Source organism: Phyllobates terribilis, unplaced genomic scaffold (assembly GCF_046119375.1).
Source record: "Phyllobates terribilis strain yellow unplaced genomic scaffold, ASM4611937v1 Scaffold_1__5_contigs__length_1240528914, whole genome shotgun sequence".
Lineage (NCBI taxonomy): Eukaryota > Metazoa > Chordata > Amphibia > Anura > Dendrobatidae > Phyllobates > Phyllobates terribilis.
The window spans coordinates 178,906,130-178,922,989 of record NW_027362761.1 but is presented as its reverse complement, the minus strand read 5'-3'; the positions used below and the strand labels follow the sequence as shown (position 1 = coordinate 178,922,989).

Sequence of the window (16,860 nt, the reverse complement as noted above, 5' to 3'; positions counted from 1 at the left end):
TGACCAGGGAGGATCCGGGCTGAGGGACCAGGTGCTACTCTGGGGACGACCTTGTAAGAGAGCAGGTGGCTCCCACGGGTCAGATGGCTGGGACTGACCGGTATGGCGGATGGACACGGCAAGCAGGTGGAAGTCTCTGGTAGCAGACAGGTGGTCACAGTTCGAGAAAGCAGGGCAAGTAGCAGTCTTTAGGTTTACCAGGAAGGTGGTCACAGCAAGTGACGGCAGGGTCTCCAGGCAGGCTGGCAGGAAACAGGCAGGTGCTTCCAGGTGAGCGGGCAGACAGACGAGGCGGGTAACTGGCAGGTAACTGGTGGGTGCTCCCAGGTGAGCGGGCAGACAGACGAGGCAGGTAACAGGCGGGTGCTCCCAGGTGAGCGGCCAGACAGACGAGGCAGGTAACTGGCAGGTAACTGGTGGGCGCTCCCAGGTGAGCGGTCAGACAGACAAGGCAGGCGGATGCTCCCAGGTGAGCGGACAGATAGCCAAGGCAGGTAACCGGCAGGTAACAGGTGAGCGCTCCAGGTGAGCAGGCTGGCAGGTAACGGCCAGATAATAGGCTGGCAGGCAGGACGAGAAGTCAGGCTAGCAGCGGGACCTGAGGGCTGAAGCACAGATCAGACACAGTGCAAACAACTTTGCTCGGGCACCTCCATTTTGGAGGAGGTGCCTTATATATGGAATGTCCTCCGGCAATTGGCCGGGGACTCCTTAGGACGGCGCGCGCGGTCCCTTTAAGAGAGGGGGAGCGCGCGCGTGCCCTAAGCACACAGCCGGGGAAGGAGCGCGTGCCGGAAGCAGCGGGGAGAGAAGCGCTAGAGGACGCCGCACCAGGAGCGGGGAGGTTAGAGGGACGGCATCTCTGCCTAGCAAGGGGCAGAGACGCCGATGCTACATTTTCTAGATTCAATTTTTCTACCACGTTCAGGCCAGGGTCCAAGAATGTGAGGGCTGATGCCTCATCATGCAGTCTTGATTCAGTTTCTCCTTCAGAACCTCCTTCCTCCATTTTTCCTCAGAGTATGGTGGTTTCTGTGGTAACCACAGATTTGGAAGAGGGAATCCGTAAAGTCCAGTCGTTGGCTACTTCTTCTACTCCAGGGTCCAAATAATTTTTGCCTGTGTTTTCAAGATTACTTCTGTTGCAGGAGTTTCATGATTCTGTCTTGAGTGTTCATCCTGATATCACAGCTATGCAAAAAGCTATTACTATACTGTTTTGGTGGCCATCTATATTTAGTTATATTAATGCATTTGTAGCCGCTTGTGTAGTTTTTTGCGCACGCGCTAAAGTCTGTCATAGTTGGCCAGGCGGTTAATTGGCTCCATTGTTAATTCCAGAAAGACCGTGGACTCATTTGTTCATGGATTTCATCACTGATTTGCCTTTGTTGGGAAGGAATACTATTTGGCTGATAGTTGACCGATTCAGCAAACAGACTCATTTTGTTCTATTATCTGGGTTACCGAATGCTGAAACACTTTTCAAGCTGTTTATCATTCATGTGGTAAAATTGCATTGAATCTCTCTGAACATTGTATCTAAGAGTGGGTGCAATTTGTCTCCAAGTTCTGGAGAGCGTTTTGTAAGAAATTGGGGATGGAGTTATCATTATCCTCTGCTTACCACCCTGAAACCAATAGTCAGACAGAAAGCACAAATCAATAGAACAAATTTGAAGATGTTTCATTGCAGCTCAGCAGGAGGACTGCTCCTCATTTTTACCTCTTGCCGAGTTCGCTTTTAACAGTCAAGTCAATGAGTGCACTGGAACCTTGCCTTCATTTTGCAATTATGGTTTTCATCCTTATTTTGGTGAATTTTCTAGGATGAGTTCTGGGCATCCTAGATGGTTGCCATACAGAAACTTGGGGATATCTGGAGGAGGGTTCAGAAGAATATTAGGGTGGCTCAGCTTCGCCAAAAACAGAAGGCCGATAGGAAACGCTCAGCAGGTCCCATCTTCAAAAAAGGTGATAAGGTTTGGTTATCTTCCAAAAAGCTGAAAGTACCATCAGCAAAGTTGGGTCCTAAATTTCTTGGCCCGTATGAGAGACTGGAAGTAGTTAATCCGATGGCCTTTTGATTAAGACTTCCTCCAACTCTTGGCATCCCAAATGTGTTCCACACATCCTTGTTGAAAGAGTTTGTCCCGTCGGTGTTGTCTGCCTCGTCTCCACCTTCTACTGTTTCTGTCGATGGAGGTTTGGAGTATGAGGTGCAGAGGATAGTGGATTCTCGAAGGGTCCGGAATTCTCTCCAATATCTCATTCATCGGAGAGGATACAGACTCGAAGAGAGATCATGGGTTCCGGCTCGTTCCTTGAAGGTTGATTATCTGGTCAGAGCCTTCCGTGATAGGTTTCCTGGGAAATCTGGGGGTGCGGTGGCCCCCCTAGAAGAGGGGGTCCTGTCACAATTCCACCTTTAGGTGTGTCTGGAAGCAGTGAGTGACAGTTCAGCCATCCAATCTAGGACTGGGGTGTGCTGAGCTGTCAGTATGGTGATGGACAGCTCAGCCGTCAAATCGGAGGCTGGGTCATGTTGAGCTGCCAGTATGCTGAGTGACAGTTTAGCCATCCAATCAGGGCCAGGACGTGCCAGGGCTTCATCCATGCGTCTTCTATTCGAGTGAATGCCTGGCTATTTAGCTGGCTCTCTACCTCCAATTAGTGCCAGTTGTAGCTTTGCTCAAATGGTGTGTGCTTGCTCTGTTCTATGTGTTCCTGTATTTGATCTTTTCTGCCCGACTTTGGACCTTGCCCTGACTATCCGTTTTCCTTGCCCTTTTGTCTTGATCCGCTACTTTCTCGGAATTCTGACCTCGGACGGTTACCTGACTACACCTTTGTCTTACCCCTTTGTTTATGATGAGCCCTGTTGGTATCTGATCCAGCATCTCTTGACTATCCAGCCTCACGGCATGTCCGTGAGTAGTGACTAGCCTCACAAAAATGTTTTTCTTCTTTTTTTCAATGTCATCTCCCTGTTGTGGAAATATTAGCAATCAAAGTATTTGGCATCTAATGAGTTAACTTTAGTTAAGTTCAAGTGGGTGGTATTCGTTTTTAATAGGGGAGTTTACTTCTTATATTCCGTGTATGAGTTGCTATCTGATAACACCCACTTGGACTTAAATAGAACCTGACAGCTGATACATGCTTCCTAATCCATGGGCAGCATGTACAAAACACTGACTGTGCGGTGTCTCAGAGGAAAAACATGCTTTAAAAGCCGCTGGGGACCGAGCTGCCCTGGATTGACAGGTATATGCCTATATGTGCACATAGGCAGCATGTATCAATTGACAGGTTCACTTTAGCAAAAGTTAACTCATTAGGTGCCAAATACAGTACAGACCAAAAGTTTGGATACACCTTCTCATTTAAAGATTTTTCTGTTTTTTCATGACTATGAAAATTGTACATTCACACTGAAGGCATCAAAACTATGAATTAACACATGTGGAATTATATAGTTAACAAAAAAGTGTGAAACAACTGAAAATATGTCTTATATTCTAGGTTCTTCAAAGTAGCCACCTTTTGCTTTGATGACTGCTTTGCACACTCTTGGCATTCTCTTGATGAGCTTCAAGAGGTAGTCACCGGAAATGGTTTTCACTTCACAGGTGTGCCCTGTCAGGTTCAATAAGTGGGATTTCTTGCCTTATAAATGGGGTTGGGACCATCAGTTGTGTTGTGCAGAAGTCTGGTGGATACTGTTATGAACTGCAACATAAACTAAGGAAAGATAGGGGAAAGCTGTCCCTACAGTAAGACTAAGCTGAATCCCTACGATGTAGCGGGCTGCCTGTTCCTTGTGAACAGACCCGCCTTAGTCCTCGGCTAGTCTGAACGAAGACCTATAGAATTTAGGGAGGGGTCCCTAAATGAACTAAGGACTGGGACAAAAATGGGACACCTCCTAAACAGAAGTTGTTGCAGAGCACAAAAGACAAACTGACAAAAAGTACTAGAGGTCCCAGAGGACCAAGCGAACTAGACAGAGATAGGCACCGAAGCACCTGGCTAGAGAGACAGTCAAACAACATTGAAGTCCAGCAAAGCCAGAAGGGCGGAGCTGGAATATATAGGCAGATAGTCACGTGACCGCAAAACACAAGATAGAAAAAACTAACAGGAGGGTTCTAACAGATACACAGCTGATAGTCCTACTGAATAGACTGTTAGAATTTGTATTATGGCAAGAAAAAAGCAGCTAAGTAAAGAAAAACGAGTGGCCATCATTACTTTAAGAAATGAAGGTCAGTCAGTGTGAAAAATTGGGAAAACTTTGAAAGTGTTCCCAAGTGCAGTTGCAAAAACCATCAAGCACTAGAAAGAAACTGGCTCACACGAGGACCGCCCCAGGAAAGGAAGACCAAGAGTCACCTCTGCTTCTGAGGATAAGTTTATCCAAGTCACCAGCCTCAGAAATCGCAGGTTAACTGCAGCTCAGATTAGAGACCAGGTCAATGCCACACAGAGTTCTAGCAGCAGACACATCTCTACAGCAACTGTTAAGAGGAGACTTTGTGCAGCAGGCCTTCATTGTAAAATAGCTGCTAGGAAACCACTGCTAAGGACAGGCAACAAGAAGAAGAGACTTATTTGGGCTAAAGAACACAAGGAATAGACATTAGACCAGTGGAAATCTGTGCTTTGGTCTGATGAGTCCAAATTTGAGATCTTTGGTTCCAATCACCGTGTCTTTGTGCGACGCAGAAAAGGTGAACGGATGGACTCTACGTGCCTGGTTCCCACCGTTAAGCATGGAGGAGGAGGTGTGATGGTGTGGGGGTGCCTTGCTGGTGACACTGTTGGGGATTTATTCAAAATTGAAGGCATACTGAACCAGCATGGCTACCACAGCATCTTGCAGCAGCATGCTATTCCATCCGGTTTGCGTTTAGTTGGACCATCATTTATTTTTCAATAGGACAATGACCCCAAACACACCTCCAGGCTGTGTAAGGGCTATTTGACCAAGAAGGAGAGTGATGTGGTGCTACACCAGATGACCTGGCCTCCACAGTCACCAGACCTGAACCCAATCAAGATGGTTTGGGGTCAGCTGGACCGCAGAGTGAAGGCAAAAGGGCCAACAAGTGCTAAGTATCTCTGGGAACTCCTTCAAGATTGTTGGAAGACCATTTCCGGTGACTACCTCTTGAAGTTCATCAAGAGAATGGCAAGAGTGTGCAAAGCAGTCATCAAAGCAAAAGGTGGCTGCTTTGAAGAACCTAGAATATAAGACATATTTTCAGTTATTTCACACTTTTTTGTTAAGTATATAATTCCACATGTGTTAATTCATAGTTTCGATGCCTTCAGTGTGAATGTACAATTTTCATAGTCATGAAAATACAGAAAAATCTTTAAATGAGAAGGTGTGTCCAAACTTTTGGTCTGTACTGTACTTTGCGTTCTAGAATGTGTTGGACCCCCACCAATTAGCTATTGCTGACTAAAGGATACTCCATTAATGTAACCAGGCAACCACTTTAAGAATTACTCATATTTCTGTTTTACTTATAAAGTAAGGGGAAAATGTTTGTAAGTAGATGAATTATTGTGTGTATATAGTTCAGTTATGCATCTTTATCTCTGTCTCTCCCAAATAAATTTGTAAATATGAAATTTCTGAAATTTTCAGGGTTCAATTTTTTTTAAAAGAAATACATCTGGTGGAGAAACTGTTTGAAATTTACTTATATAAGACTTAGCATTAGTATTTGGTCAGTAGTCGGTCAGTAGTTTTTCTCAGGAGTGGGAACCAAAACCAGGAGTGGGTGATAAATGCAGAATTGGTGACTGGTTTCTATTATGCCTTTTCTCTGATTGTTCCTCACTTGGTTTTGTCTCACACTCCTGAGAAAAAATACTGACTGAATACTGACCAAATACTGATAGTAGGGCAGTGGCCCAAAACACAGAATGGATGTGAATCTTTCAATTATATTTTTTCTCTGTAAGTTCCGCTCCTGATTTTGGCATACAAACACTGATGAAAAATACTAACCAAATACTGAACATGTGAATAAGCCTTTGCAGAGTATTCAATTTATATTTTAGATTATAAAGCGGATCATTAAAATCCACTTCAAAAAACTTCTTGAATACATACTCAAGAAGTCTGTTATGGCTATTGCCCCAAAAACAGAAAAAACTGACATCAAAGAATTTCGCTGATAGATTCTCATGAGATTGCAGAGGAAAAAGGGGGAAACTAGGTCATGTGCCCTAAGTGCTGGGTGCCAAGAAACTCTGCCCCGGGTTCTGACAACTCTCTCGGCTGCCCCCTTTCTTCTTTTTAGAGACAGTAGGGGTGGATGAGGGTAAAGGGAGCAAGAAGAGGGGGTGACAGGGTTCAAAATGCATATCAGGGGTCTGAAAATGAGTTAAGGTAGATTGTAGACTGTAACAATGTAATTTTCTTAACTAAGAATAACTACTAATATACAGGTATTTAAAAAAATGTCATGTCAAAAGGTATCCAAATCGTTTGAAGGGTTTCTCAACTGGAAGAGAAGTTATCACATTGATAGGATAAGATTGGTGAGGGTCCAATTGCTGGACAGATTGGCAGAGTGGGGCACTTTTATCCCTGTTAGAATAGTATAGAGCAGCATTCTATTCATTTATTATGGGGTTGCCGGAAAAATCCAAGAACAGCGCTCTGCAGTCCTATAGGGGTTGAATGGAGCAGTGGTTAGGCATGTGCACTGACGCTTAAATCTGATGGGAATAAAAGTGTCCAGTTCTGCCGATCGGTGGGGGTCCGAACACTGGATAGGTGAAAACTTCTTTTCACCTGACAACCCCTTTAAGATTTTGCATATGAGGTTATTGTTTTTTTTTTAGAGAAATAAACTAAACATTTCAAGAGCTTTAGCTAGGAATCACATTCATTGACCTTCAGAATCTTGACTTGCGACACAACTGACGTAAAAGAATTTTGCCGTATAAAACTTATGTTGCTCTTTGAACTCAGTGCAAAATGAGAGGAATAGAAACTCTCTGCAGGTCAAGAGAAAAGATGGAACTGAAACTAAACAGATTCTAATAGACGTTTAGATATTTGCATATTTTATGAGCTGGGCATAATTAATGTGAACAGCTCATGCATTCTTGTGCTTCTATTGTGAATATTTCTGTTTGCACATTGTCAGGTGTCTATTTAATCTATGACAGCTTCCTGATATGGAAAGTACAATGTTATTGATGTTTACCATAGTCACCATGTGAAGGCAGTTATTTAACCCCTTAATGCCATAGCTAGCATTGTTCTTTAGGCTGGATTTACAGACAGCATGTAGTTTCATTCCTCGAGAGAATAAAGTTGAATATTGACAAGTTGTAATATTTACAATATGTTTGGAAACTGTGTTTTTTTTTAATTCAGCATTTTCTGCTGAATGCCCTTTTGGTGCATTTTCCAATAGATTTTAAATGACTTGATAAAAGCGAGAAAAAAAAGTCACTAAAACACTTTGAAATAAGGCTAGACCTTAGAAGTGTTTTTAACAAGGTCTAAAAGATATGAGAGCAGTTTTTTTTGGTCTATTTGGATAATTGCATTGAAGATGTTTTCTATTCCTTTTAAAAACTGGAATAAAAAATAGAAAAAAAAAGTGTTAAAGCAAACCTGTCAGCAGGATTTTGCTAAGTAAACTACAGGCAGTGTCAGGTTGGGGCTGTTACACTGATTAAAATGATACCTGAGGTGAAGAAATCCATCTTGTGTTTCTTGTTTAATCAGTGTTTGCAGTCTTGAGTTAATGAGATTCTCCTGCTCTGGGGCGGACTGTAGGCAGGGTCTTATCCTCGTGCTCTAGGCCAGATCACCAAGGTAAGACCTGCCCACAGGCCCGCCCCAAACCACAAGCATGTTCTTCATCACATAGAAAGACAGACAGCCAGACAGAGAGAGAGGGAGTGAGACAGATAGACAGCCAGAGACGGAGAGTCAGCCAGAGACAAAGAGTCAGCCAGAGATGGAGAGACAGCCAGAGATGGAGAGACAGCCAGAGACAGAGAGACAGACAGCCATATAGACAGCCAGAGAGAGATAGAGAGACAGGGAGAAAGAGACAGCCAGAGTCTCTCTATCTCTGGCTGTCTATCTGTCTCTGTCTGTCTCTTAGTCTCCCTTTTCTCTGGCTATCTGAGTCTCTGTCTTTGGCTGTCTCTCTGTTTCTGGTTGTCTATGAGTGTCTCTGGCTGTCTCTTTGTCTCTGGCTGTCTATCTGTTTCTCTGTCTGGCTCTCTATCTGTCTCTCTGGCTGTCTATCTGTCTCTCTCTCTCTCTGGCTGTCTGTCTCTGGCTGTATCTCTGTCTGACTGTCTATCTGACTGACTGTCTATTTGTCTCTCTCTGTCTCTGGCTGTCTCTCAGTCTCTGGCTGTCTATGAGTCTCTCTGTCTCTGGCTGTCTCTTTGTCTCTGGCTGTCTCTCCCTTTCTGTCTGTCTATCTGTCTCTGGCTGTCTATCTGTCTCTCTCTCTGGCTGGCTGTCTCTGGCTGTATCTCTGTCTCTGGTTGTCTCTCTGTCTGGCTGTCTATCTGTCTCTCTGACTGACTATCTATCTGTCTCTCTCTGTCTCTGGCTGTCTCTCTGTCTCTGGCTGTCTATGAGTCTCCTTGTCTCTGGTTGTCTTTCTGTCTCTGGCTGTCTGTCTCTCTGTCTGGCTCTCTATGTATATCTCTCTCACTGGCTGGATGTCTCTCTGTCTCTGGCTGTCTCTCTGTCTCCGGCTATATCTGGCTGTCTATGTGCATCTCTGTCTGCCTCTCGATATGTCTCTCTGTCTATCAGTCTCTGGCTGTCTCTCTGTCTATTTCTGTCTCTCTCTGGCTGTCTCTCTCCCTCTCTTGCTTTCTCTCTCCCTCTCTGGCTGTCTATCTGTCTCTCTCCCTCTCTGGCTGTCTATCTGTCTCCCTCTCTGTCTCTCCATCTTGCTGTCAGTCTCTCTGTCTGGCTGTCTCTATGAAGAGGAACATACTTGTGCTTCAGTGCAGGCCTGTGGGCTGGTGTTATCTTGCTGATCTGGCCTAGAGCACAAGGATAAGACCCTGCCTACAGTCCCGCCCCAGAGCACAAGAATCTCATTAACTCAAAACTGCAATCACAAATTACACAAGAACCACATGATGGATTTCTTCACCTCAGTTATCATTTTAATCAGTGTAACAGCCCCAACATGACAATGCCTGTAGTTTACTTAACAAAATCCTGCTGACAGGTTCCCTTTAATTACTAGAGTAATCTCACACTGCACCAGAGTTGCTGCTCCAGTGGTCTTCAGTGTGTTCTCTTCAGTAGCAGAACTGTAGCACTAGCAGAAGTTGTGCTGAGGTTTATAATTCTACTGTAACACATTCATATATCAGTGGTTTATTGTGGTTTTATTTTACATATATCAGTGGTTTTATTTATATATGGAAATAACAAACACACAGCTCAGGAAAGTGATAGCCACAATTAGTAGAACCGATCTGCATGTTGCCATTGGTGGGGGCTGGTGATCTTGCAAGATTTACAACAGCAGCTTGTCAGGAGCTGGGAGGGAGGGTAATGGAGGTGTGCAGCTATCTGCTGCACAGAACTAAATGGGCTGGAGAGAGCTAACTGGGATCTTAAGAGTTAACTCCTCTCCTTGAATATAAGTACTATGCACGCTTGGTCAGGCACTAGTGTCCAAACTCCATTGAAACGAACTGTACAGTATGTAAGATAACAAATCTCATAGCAGGAGAATGATAACAGAAAGAAAAAGTAAGTCAATTGCAAACATTCTCTCTAACTAAAGTAATTTAACATGATAATACTCCTTCAAGAGTTTAGTTGAAAAAAAATGGGGAAAAAATATTTTAAAAATGTAGCCATTTAACTGTGCATGTCTGTTTTTGCGTGCTTTGTTTCCTAGTCTAATTAGATAACCGTACACACCACTTCTATACTGCAGTCTGATTCCACACTTTGCTTTCTGTACTTGTACCTACCTACCCAGCATTTCTTATTACATCCTTGTTGGCAATGGTTGAATAATTGTGATTGAAAAGCTTGTCAAAAGAAAATAAAAGAAAATTGGCAATGGTAATAAACTGGATAATGTAAAAGAAAAAAAACACAGCAAAGAATGTGGGAACCACTAGCATCATCAGCACCACCACCAACACCAGTCATCTGGGTAGTATTAGTAATAAATGCAAGCCACAATTGGCCTCCCTTGCCACTGGTGGGGATAAAGCTAAGGGAATTATGCAATATATGGAATATCACTGGTCTCAGTCACAGTAGGATAATGTTACCTCTGACAGTGACACTGTCATTTTGAGTCAGAATTCTGCACAGTATGGTTTGTCTGAATACAGATGAATAAGAAGGTTAATTTTTGGAAGACTGTCCACCCTGTTCTAAAAATGAGCTGCTGGATACTACAAGATTACCATCCATTTCTATGATGAGGCCACTTTAATATTACCAAGGCTGTGTTTAAGCTAAGGAGCTTGGAAGAAAGAGCTACACATGTCTTTCCAGGGCAGTTGTAAATTTTGTAACATTGTTATTTATGCGAAATTTGAATTTCAAAAGATTTGATCATATCATTAAGTTCATATTAGTGACATTAAGCTCTTTACGACCTTGGACTTATGAGCATATCCAAGGTCGTATCCCAGCGTGTTTCGGCGCTGAGCCCGCATGTTTTCGGGCACATAACAGCTGATCTGTACAGCTGACATCTGCTCCTAACAGCCGCGGATGGAATCGTGATCCACCTGCAACTGTTAATATGTTAAATGCCGCTGTCAATCTCCGACAGCGGCATTTAACATGCACGTGCCAGAAGCGCATCACTAATCCCGCCCATTGGCGCCAATGTCACATGACCACGGGTCAGCAGGAGACCCCTGCGGTTGTCATTGCCGGGATGCTATGAGCTCCACCCAGCGGTCGGCGCTCATAGCAAGTGAGCATTTTTGCTACACACAGCAGAGCTCAAAACACAGGCGATCACATGATTGCAGCTTCTAGTCTCACAGTCTCTATTGAAGCATGTGAAAAGTAAAAAAAATGTTTTTCAAAATATTACAAAAAATTAAAAAACTATAAAAAGTTCAAATCACGCCCTTTTTGCCCCATTCAAAAAAAATACAAATCAAATATAGACATATTTGGTATCGCCACGTTCATAATCACCCTATCTATCTGTATATAAAAATAATTAATCCGATTGGCAAATGGTCTAACGAGAAAAAAATCAAAACACCAGAATTAAGTTTTTTAGGTTGCCACAACATTGCAATAAAATGCAAAACATTGTATCTACCCCAAAATGGTATGAATAAAACTTCAGCTTGGTGCGCAAAAAATAAGCCCTCACCCAGTCCCAGATCCCAAAAAATGGAGACGCTACAGGTCTCGGAAAATGGCGCCATTTTTTTTTTTGCAAACTGTGGAATTTTTTTTCACCACTTAAATAAAAAAGAAACAATACATGTTTGGTATCTACAAATTTGCAATGACATGGGGAATCATAATGGCAGGTCAGTTTTAGCATTTAGTGAACATGGTAAAAAAAAAAAAAAAAATCAAAAATTTTGAATTTTTTCCCATTTTCCAGTGCATGATGTCATTCAAAATTACAACTTGTCCCGCAAAAAACAAGCCCTCACATGGCCATATTGACAGAAAAATAAAAAAGTTATGGCTCTGGGAACAAGGGGAGCAAAAAAACGAAAACGCAAAAACGGAAAAACCCAAGGTGGTAAAGGGGTTAAAGAGAACCATTAAAGGTTACTTTGAAACATGGATAGTATGAAACAAAATATGCTGGTGAGTGATGTTTTATTAAATTCGACTGTTGAATATGGGACTTTATATTTATATTTACCTGTCGGATTTAATAGAACATCACTCACCAGCACATTTTGTTTCGTACCATCTATGTGCCAAAGCAACGTTTGATATTTCAATGACTCAAGTCATTCTACAGAGCACGAAAATACTTTTTGGCAGTAGAGAAAGCTGATTCATTTTTCCATTAAAGAGAACTAGTTACACCCAACAGTCTCATCTGCAAGCAGAAGCAAACTCATGTATTCATGTAAGTTTCTGCTTATTCTGGGTTTACTGATCAAGAGGGCAATCCTAATCAGTGATTGACATTTACTGATAAAGTCCTGACCCAGATCCATACTACAGTTATATGAAAAAGTTTGGGCACCCCTATTAATCTTAAGCTTAATGTTTTATAAAAATTGGTGTTTTTGCAACAGCTATTTCAGTTTGATATATGCAATAACTGTTAGACACAGTAATGTTTCTGCCTTGAAATGAGATTTATTGTACTAACAGAAAATGTGCAATCTGCATTCAAACAAAATTTGACAGGTGCATAAGTATGAGCACCCTTATCATTTTCTTGTTTTAAATAATCCTACCTACATTTTACTGACATACTAAAGCACTTTTTTTGGTTTTGTAACCTCATTGAGCTTTGAACTTCATAGCCAGGTGTATGCAATCATGAGAAAAGCTACTTAAAGTGGCCACTTGCAAGTTGTTCTCCTGTTTGAATCTCCTCTGAAGAGTGGCATCATGGGCTCCTCAAAACAACTGTCAAATGATCTGAAAACAAAGATTATTCAACATAGTTGTTCACGGGAAGGATACAAAAAGCTGTCTCAGAGATTTAACCTGTCAGTTTCCACTGTGAGGAACATAGTAAGGAAATGGAAGAACACAGGGACAGTTCTTGTTAAGGCCAGAAGTGGCAGACCAAGAAAAGCATCAGAAAGGCAGAGAAGAAGAATGGTGAGATCAGTCAAGGACAATCCTCAGACCACCTCCAGAGAGCTGCAGCATCAACTTGCTGCAGATGGTGTCACTGTGCATCGTTCAACTAGACAACGCACTTTGCACAAGGAGAAGCTGTATGGGAGAGTGATGCGAAAGAAGCCGTTTCTGCAAGCACGCCACAAACAGAGTCGGCTGAGGTATGCAAAAGCACATTTGGAGAAGCCAATTTCTTTTTGGAAGAAGGTCCTGTGGACTGATGAAACCAAGATTGAGTTGTTTGGTCATACAAAAAGGCGTTATGCATGGCGGCAAAAAAACACAGCATTCCAAGAAAAACACTTGCTACCCACAGTAAAATTTGGTGGAGGTTCCATCATGCTTTGGGGCTGTGTGGCCAATGCCGGCACCGGGAATCTTGTTAAAGTTGAGGGACGCATGGATTCCACTCAGTATCAGCAGATTCTTGACAATAATGTTCAAGAATCAGTGATAAAGTTGAAGTTACGCAGGGGATGGATCTTTCAGCAAGACAATGATCCAAAACACCGCTCCAAATCTACTCAAGCATTCATGCAGAGGAACAATTACAATGTTCTGGAATGGCCATCCCAGTCCCCAGACCTAAATATCATTGAACATCTGTGGGATCATTTGAAGAGGGCTGTCCATGCTCGGCGACCATCAAACTTAACTGAACTGGAATTGTTTTGTAAAGAGGAATGGTCAAAAATACCTTCATCCAGGAACTCATTAAAAGCTACAGGAAGCGACTAGAGGCTGTTATTTTTGCAAAAGGAGGATCTACTAAATATTAATTTCACTTTTCTGGTGAGGTGCTCATACTTATGCACCTGTCAAATTTTGTTTGAATGCAGATTGCACATTTTCTGTTAGTACAATAAACCTCATTTCAAGGCAGAAACATTACTGTGTCCAACAGTTACTACATATATCAAACTGAAATAGCTGTTGCAAAAACACCAATTTTTATAAAACATTAAGCTTAAGATTAATAGGGGTGCCCAAACTTTTTCATATAACTGTATATATGTTCTAAGTTCTATTACCTCTTCCTTTAATTACACATTCCTGCCTACACTTATTAATCATATCTTCTGCCAAGTGCCAGTCTTGCCTAAATCTATTGCCAATAGTCTGTTGACGGTGCATATATTTTTGTGCTCTAAATAACGCAATTCATTATCCTTTATTGATACAATTTCCAAATCCATGTTTTTAGAGCATGAATAAGCTGCTTTTTCGTTCAGTCCCAGGCCAAAAGACCTAATGAGTTCCAGGCTATTAGATATTCCAAGCTATAAGACTAATAAATCAGTGATAATACACAAAAAAATTCTGAAACATTCACCTCTTACATTATATGAATGGTCCAGTGCTAACATTCGCTTTTGCAGAACCCTGTAGTACTTTCCACTCACAAATTAACAAAAGGTTAACTCCTGTAAATTAATTACACATTGCTTTTTTTTTATAATGGTTAGATTGTTTTCTTCTACCATCTTTAATATTTAACGTGAGAAAATGAGATAATCAAAATTTGTTTTTTTTTGTTGGGTCAGTTATTTACTAAATAATTAAATACTTAAAATTGGTAAATAGAATATGAATGAACCTAATGCAAATTCCAACTGAATAAATACAAAAATAGAAAAATAACATGTAAGCTATCACTATATATTGTAACAGAATTAATGTTAAGTTGTTGCACTATATATGACATGATAGACCCGCATATGACTATTAACATAAATATGTATTTACATATTTATTATTAATGAAGAATATACTTACTTTGCCAGCCTTGTCTGTGCCCAGGATGTGATTTTCTATGACTTCACAGTCACAGCTTGTAGTTGAATGTATAAAAGTGCCCTTGAAGACATGTTGCACTGCATCCATAGCAGCTGAGCAGTAGAAGCAGCAGATGTCTATAAGCAGGGTGGGTCCAGGCTCTGCAGTACAGAGCAGTCTAATGCCTCCTAATTGCCTTACTGTATCAGCATTCATACAAGGAGGAGACTGAGCTCACAGCTTTGCACCAATGACTTCTCTTGCTTCATTGCTGCCACTGTTTTATCTTCCTTTACTTAGAAATATCTAATAGGCACCTAGAAACATTATACTTCTCAGAGGTTACTCAGCAAATAGTTTCACAATAGGAGCCGCTGCATGAATATATTTCTGCCATCCTTCTCCAAGCAAGGTGTTCTTACCTGTCACGCCATTTCAGGCATGCACTGTTATGTATGCTTATTTATCTGTAAAGCTAAAATAAAGGAAAAGGTCATGTTTAATAGTTGTAATGAAGCACAATAAAACCAACAGGCTCTGAAGTTCAAAGAGCAGAACGTCCGTATATTTGCTTAGCTAGACTACTGTAAATTACTTCACTATTATTCTGGATAGGACACAATCATTGCTTACAGAAGCAAAAGCTATAGGACTTCAGAAAAGTAGTATAAATGGCATTTTGCATGAGGGCCCACTCAATATATACATATTTTTGCTATATAGTGCAGCATAAGCTATTCTTAATGGGAACATGTAAAACAACAGTATTAACCTGCTGAGATAGGGTTAATCTGCAGGTGTGGTGCCCTGCTGCGCATTGGTGCCACAGAACCCAGAAGGGTGCATGGATGGACTTCTCCACAAGAGGCCCTCACACATTCACACACCTCCACCCTACCACCTCAGACCAGCAGAGGGAGCCCGTTAGGGATATATATAGGGAGGGTGGAGCCAGGCAGCTCAGTTTGAGTTTAGTGTTCAGTCAGACAGAAGTGAGTCTGTGAGCTGAGAGCTTGCTGATGCTCAGAGAGCAACGAAGAGGCAGCGCACTGGCTGCAGTGCTTAGGCGAGCCAAGGCCTACAGCACGTGTGAAGGCCTAGTGAGGGCCTTGAGTGGGCCGAAGGCGAGAGGAGAAGGAAGAAGTAGCGAGGGGGCAGAGGAGCATACCAGGCTCACCCCGAGATATATATACCGGACACCGGGTCCGCACCTACATGGACATTTATACCCAGTAGGAACCACCGGAACCCCTGGAGGACTACAGGTCCCAGGTTCACCAAACGCTGATTACAGTACCAGGGCTAGGAGTCACGGAGGTCCCAGCGTCCACGGAGAGTGATCTTCAAAGAGAAGGCCCTACCACCAGGTCAGCAGGTGCAAAGAGAGACAGCAACCAAGCTAGGCCTAGTTCCAGGCAGGCCAGAAGCTTAGCGAGTAAAGCAACGGATCAGGAGGCCCTATACCCGCTCACTGGGGAGAGTCCAAAAGTGCGCCCTTCGCCTGGAGTACCCTGGACGGTGCCTGCAACATCACCAGTAAAGGTACTGAAGCTTACCCCCGTGTGAGTGTCCGTCTTTCCTCCGGGACCGTCCTGCCGTCTCTCCCCTGGACCACCATCCATTACACTCCACGCTGCCCTGGAGCTAGCTCTACCTGTGGAGAGCCACACCATCCCTGCTGCCGCAACACCAGCTCCAGAGGACTGCTCCGCAGCGGCGGCCCCCTTTAGCCGCATTCCACAGGTGGCGTCACGAACTTTCCAAATCCCCTATAATATCCCCCCCTTTTACTGACCGCCCTGGGTCACGGACAGGGCCAGCTACCGTAATATTCCCCAGCAACCAGAGGCCCGGCTGCCGAGTACCCCACGGCCCAGGGGGCGCGTCAGCCTTGACGTCACGAACAGGATTTCGTGCCCGTTGTCACCGGGTACTGTGCGCCTTAAAAGACTGTAATACTCACTGTGGTGAAGATTTCCTGCCATTCCTGAGATTTCCCGCCATTGTCCGCCATCTTCCTGTCGCCGCGCAGGAAGAAGAGGGGCGTAACCGCGGGAATCGGAGAGGCGTAACCGCTGGAAGCGCGCGAAGCCCAAGACACCCCCCGCCCCTGACGTCGAACCAGGAAGCGTCAGGTCCTGGAAAGAGCCCAGGGGACGCTCTGACGGCAGACGCGAGCGACGCAAGGTCCTGGTGTGACGCCTCGCTCCCGCTCGCTAGCCCTACCCTGAGAGATGGGG

The 16,860-nt window shown here is 43.3% G+C and overlaps 1 protein-coding gene across 2 annotated transcripts in view; it reads right to left on the bottom strand.

Moving 5' to 3' along the window:
* Nucleotides 1-15,109, bottom strand: part of GDA (guanine deaminase) — a 136,802-nt gene extending 121,693 nt beyond the window's left edge. Inside the window, exon 1 of one of the 2 annotated variants that reach the window (XM_073670450.1) lies at nucleotides 15,043-15,109. Coding sequence is in view for 1 of the 2 variants with exons in the window: in XM_073670429.1 (XP_073526530.1) it covers nucleotides 14,621-14,836 (216 nt within the window). In the remaining variant the exon portion in view is untranslated. Of the gene's footprint in view, nucleotides 1-14,620; nucleotides 15,018-15,042 lie in introns of those variants that run through there. The other variant, XM_073670429.1, reaches the window with a different exon arrangement.
* Nucleotides 15,110-16,860: the final 1,751 nt, after the last annotated feature.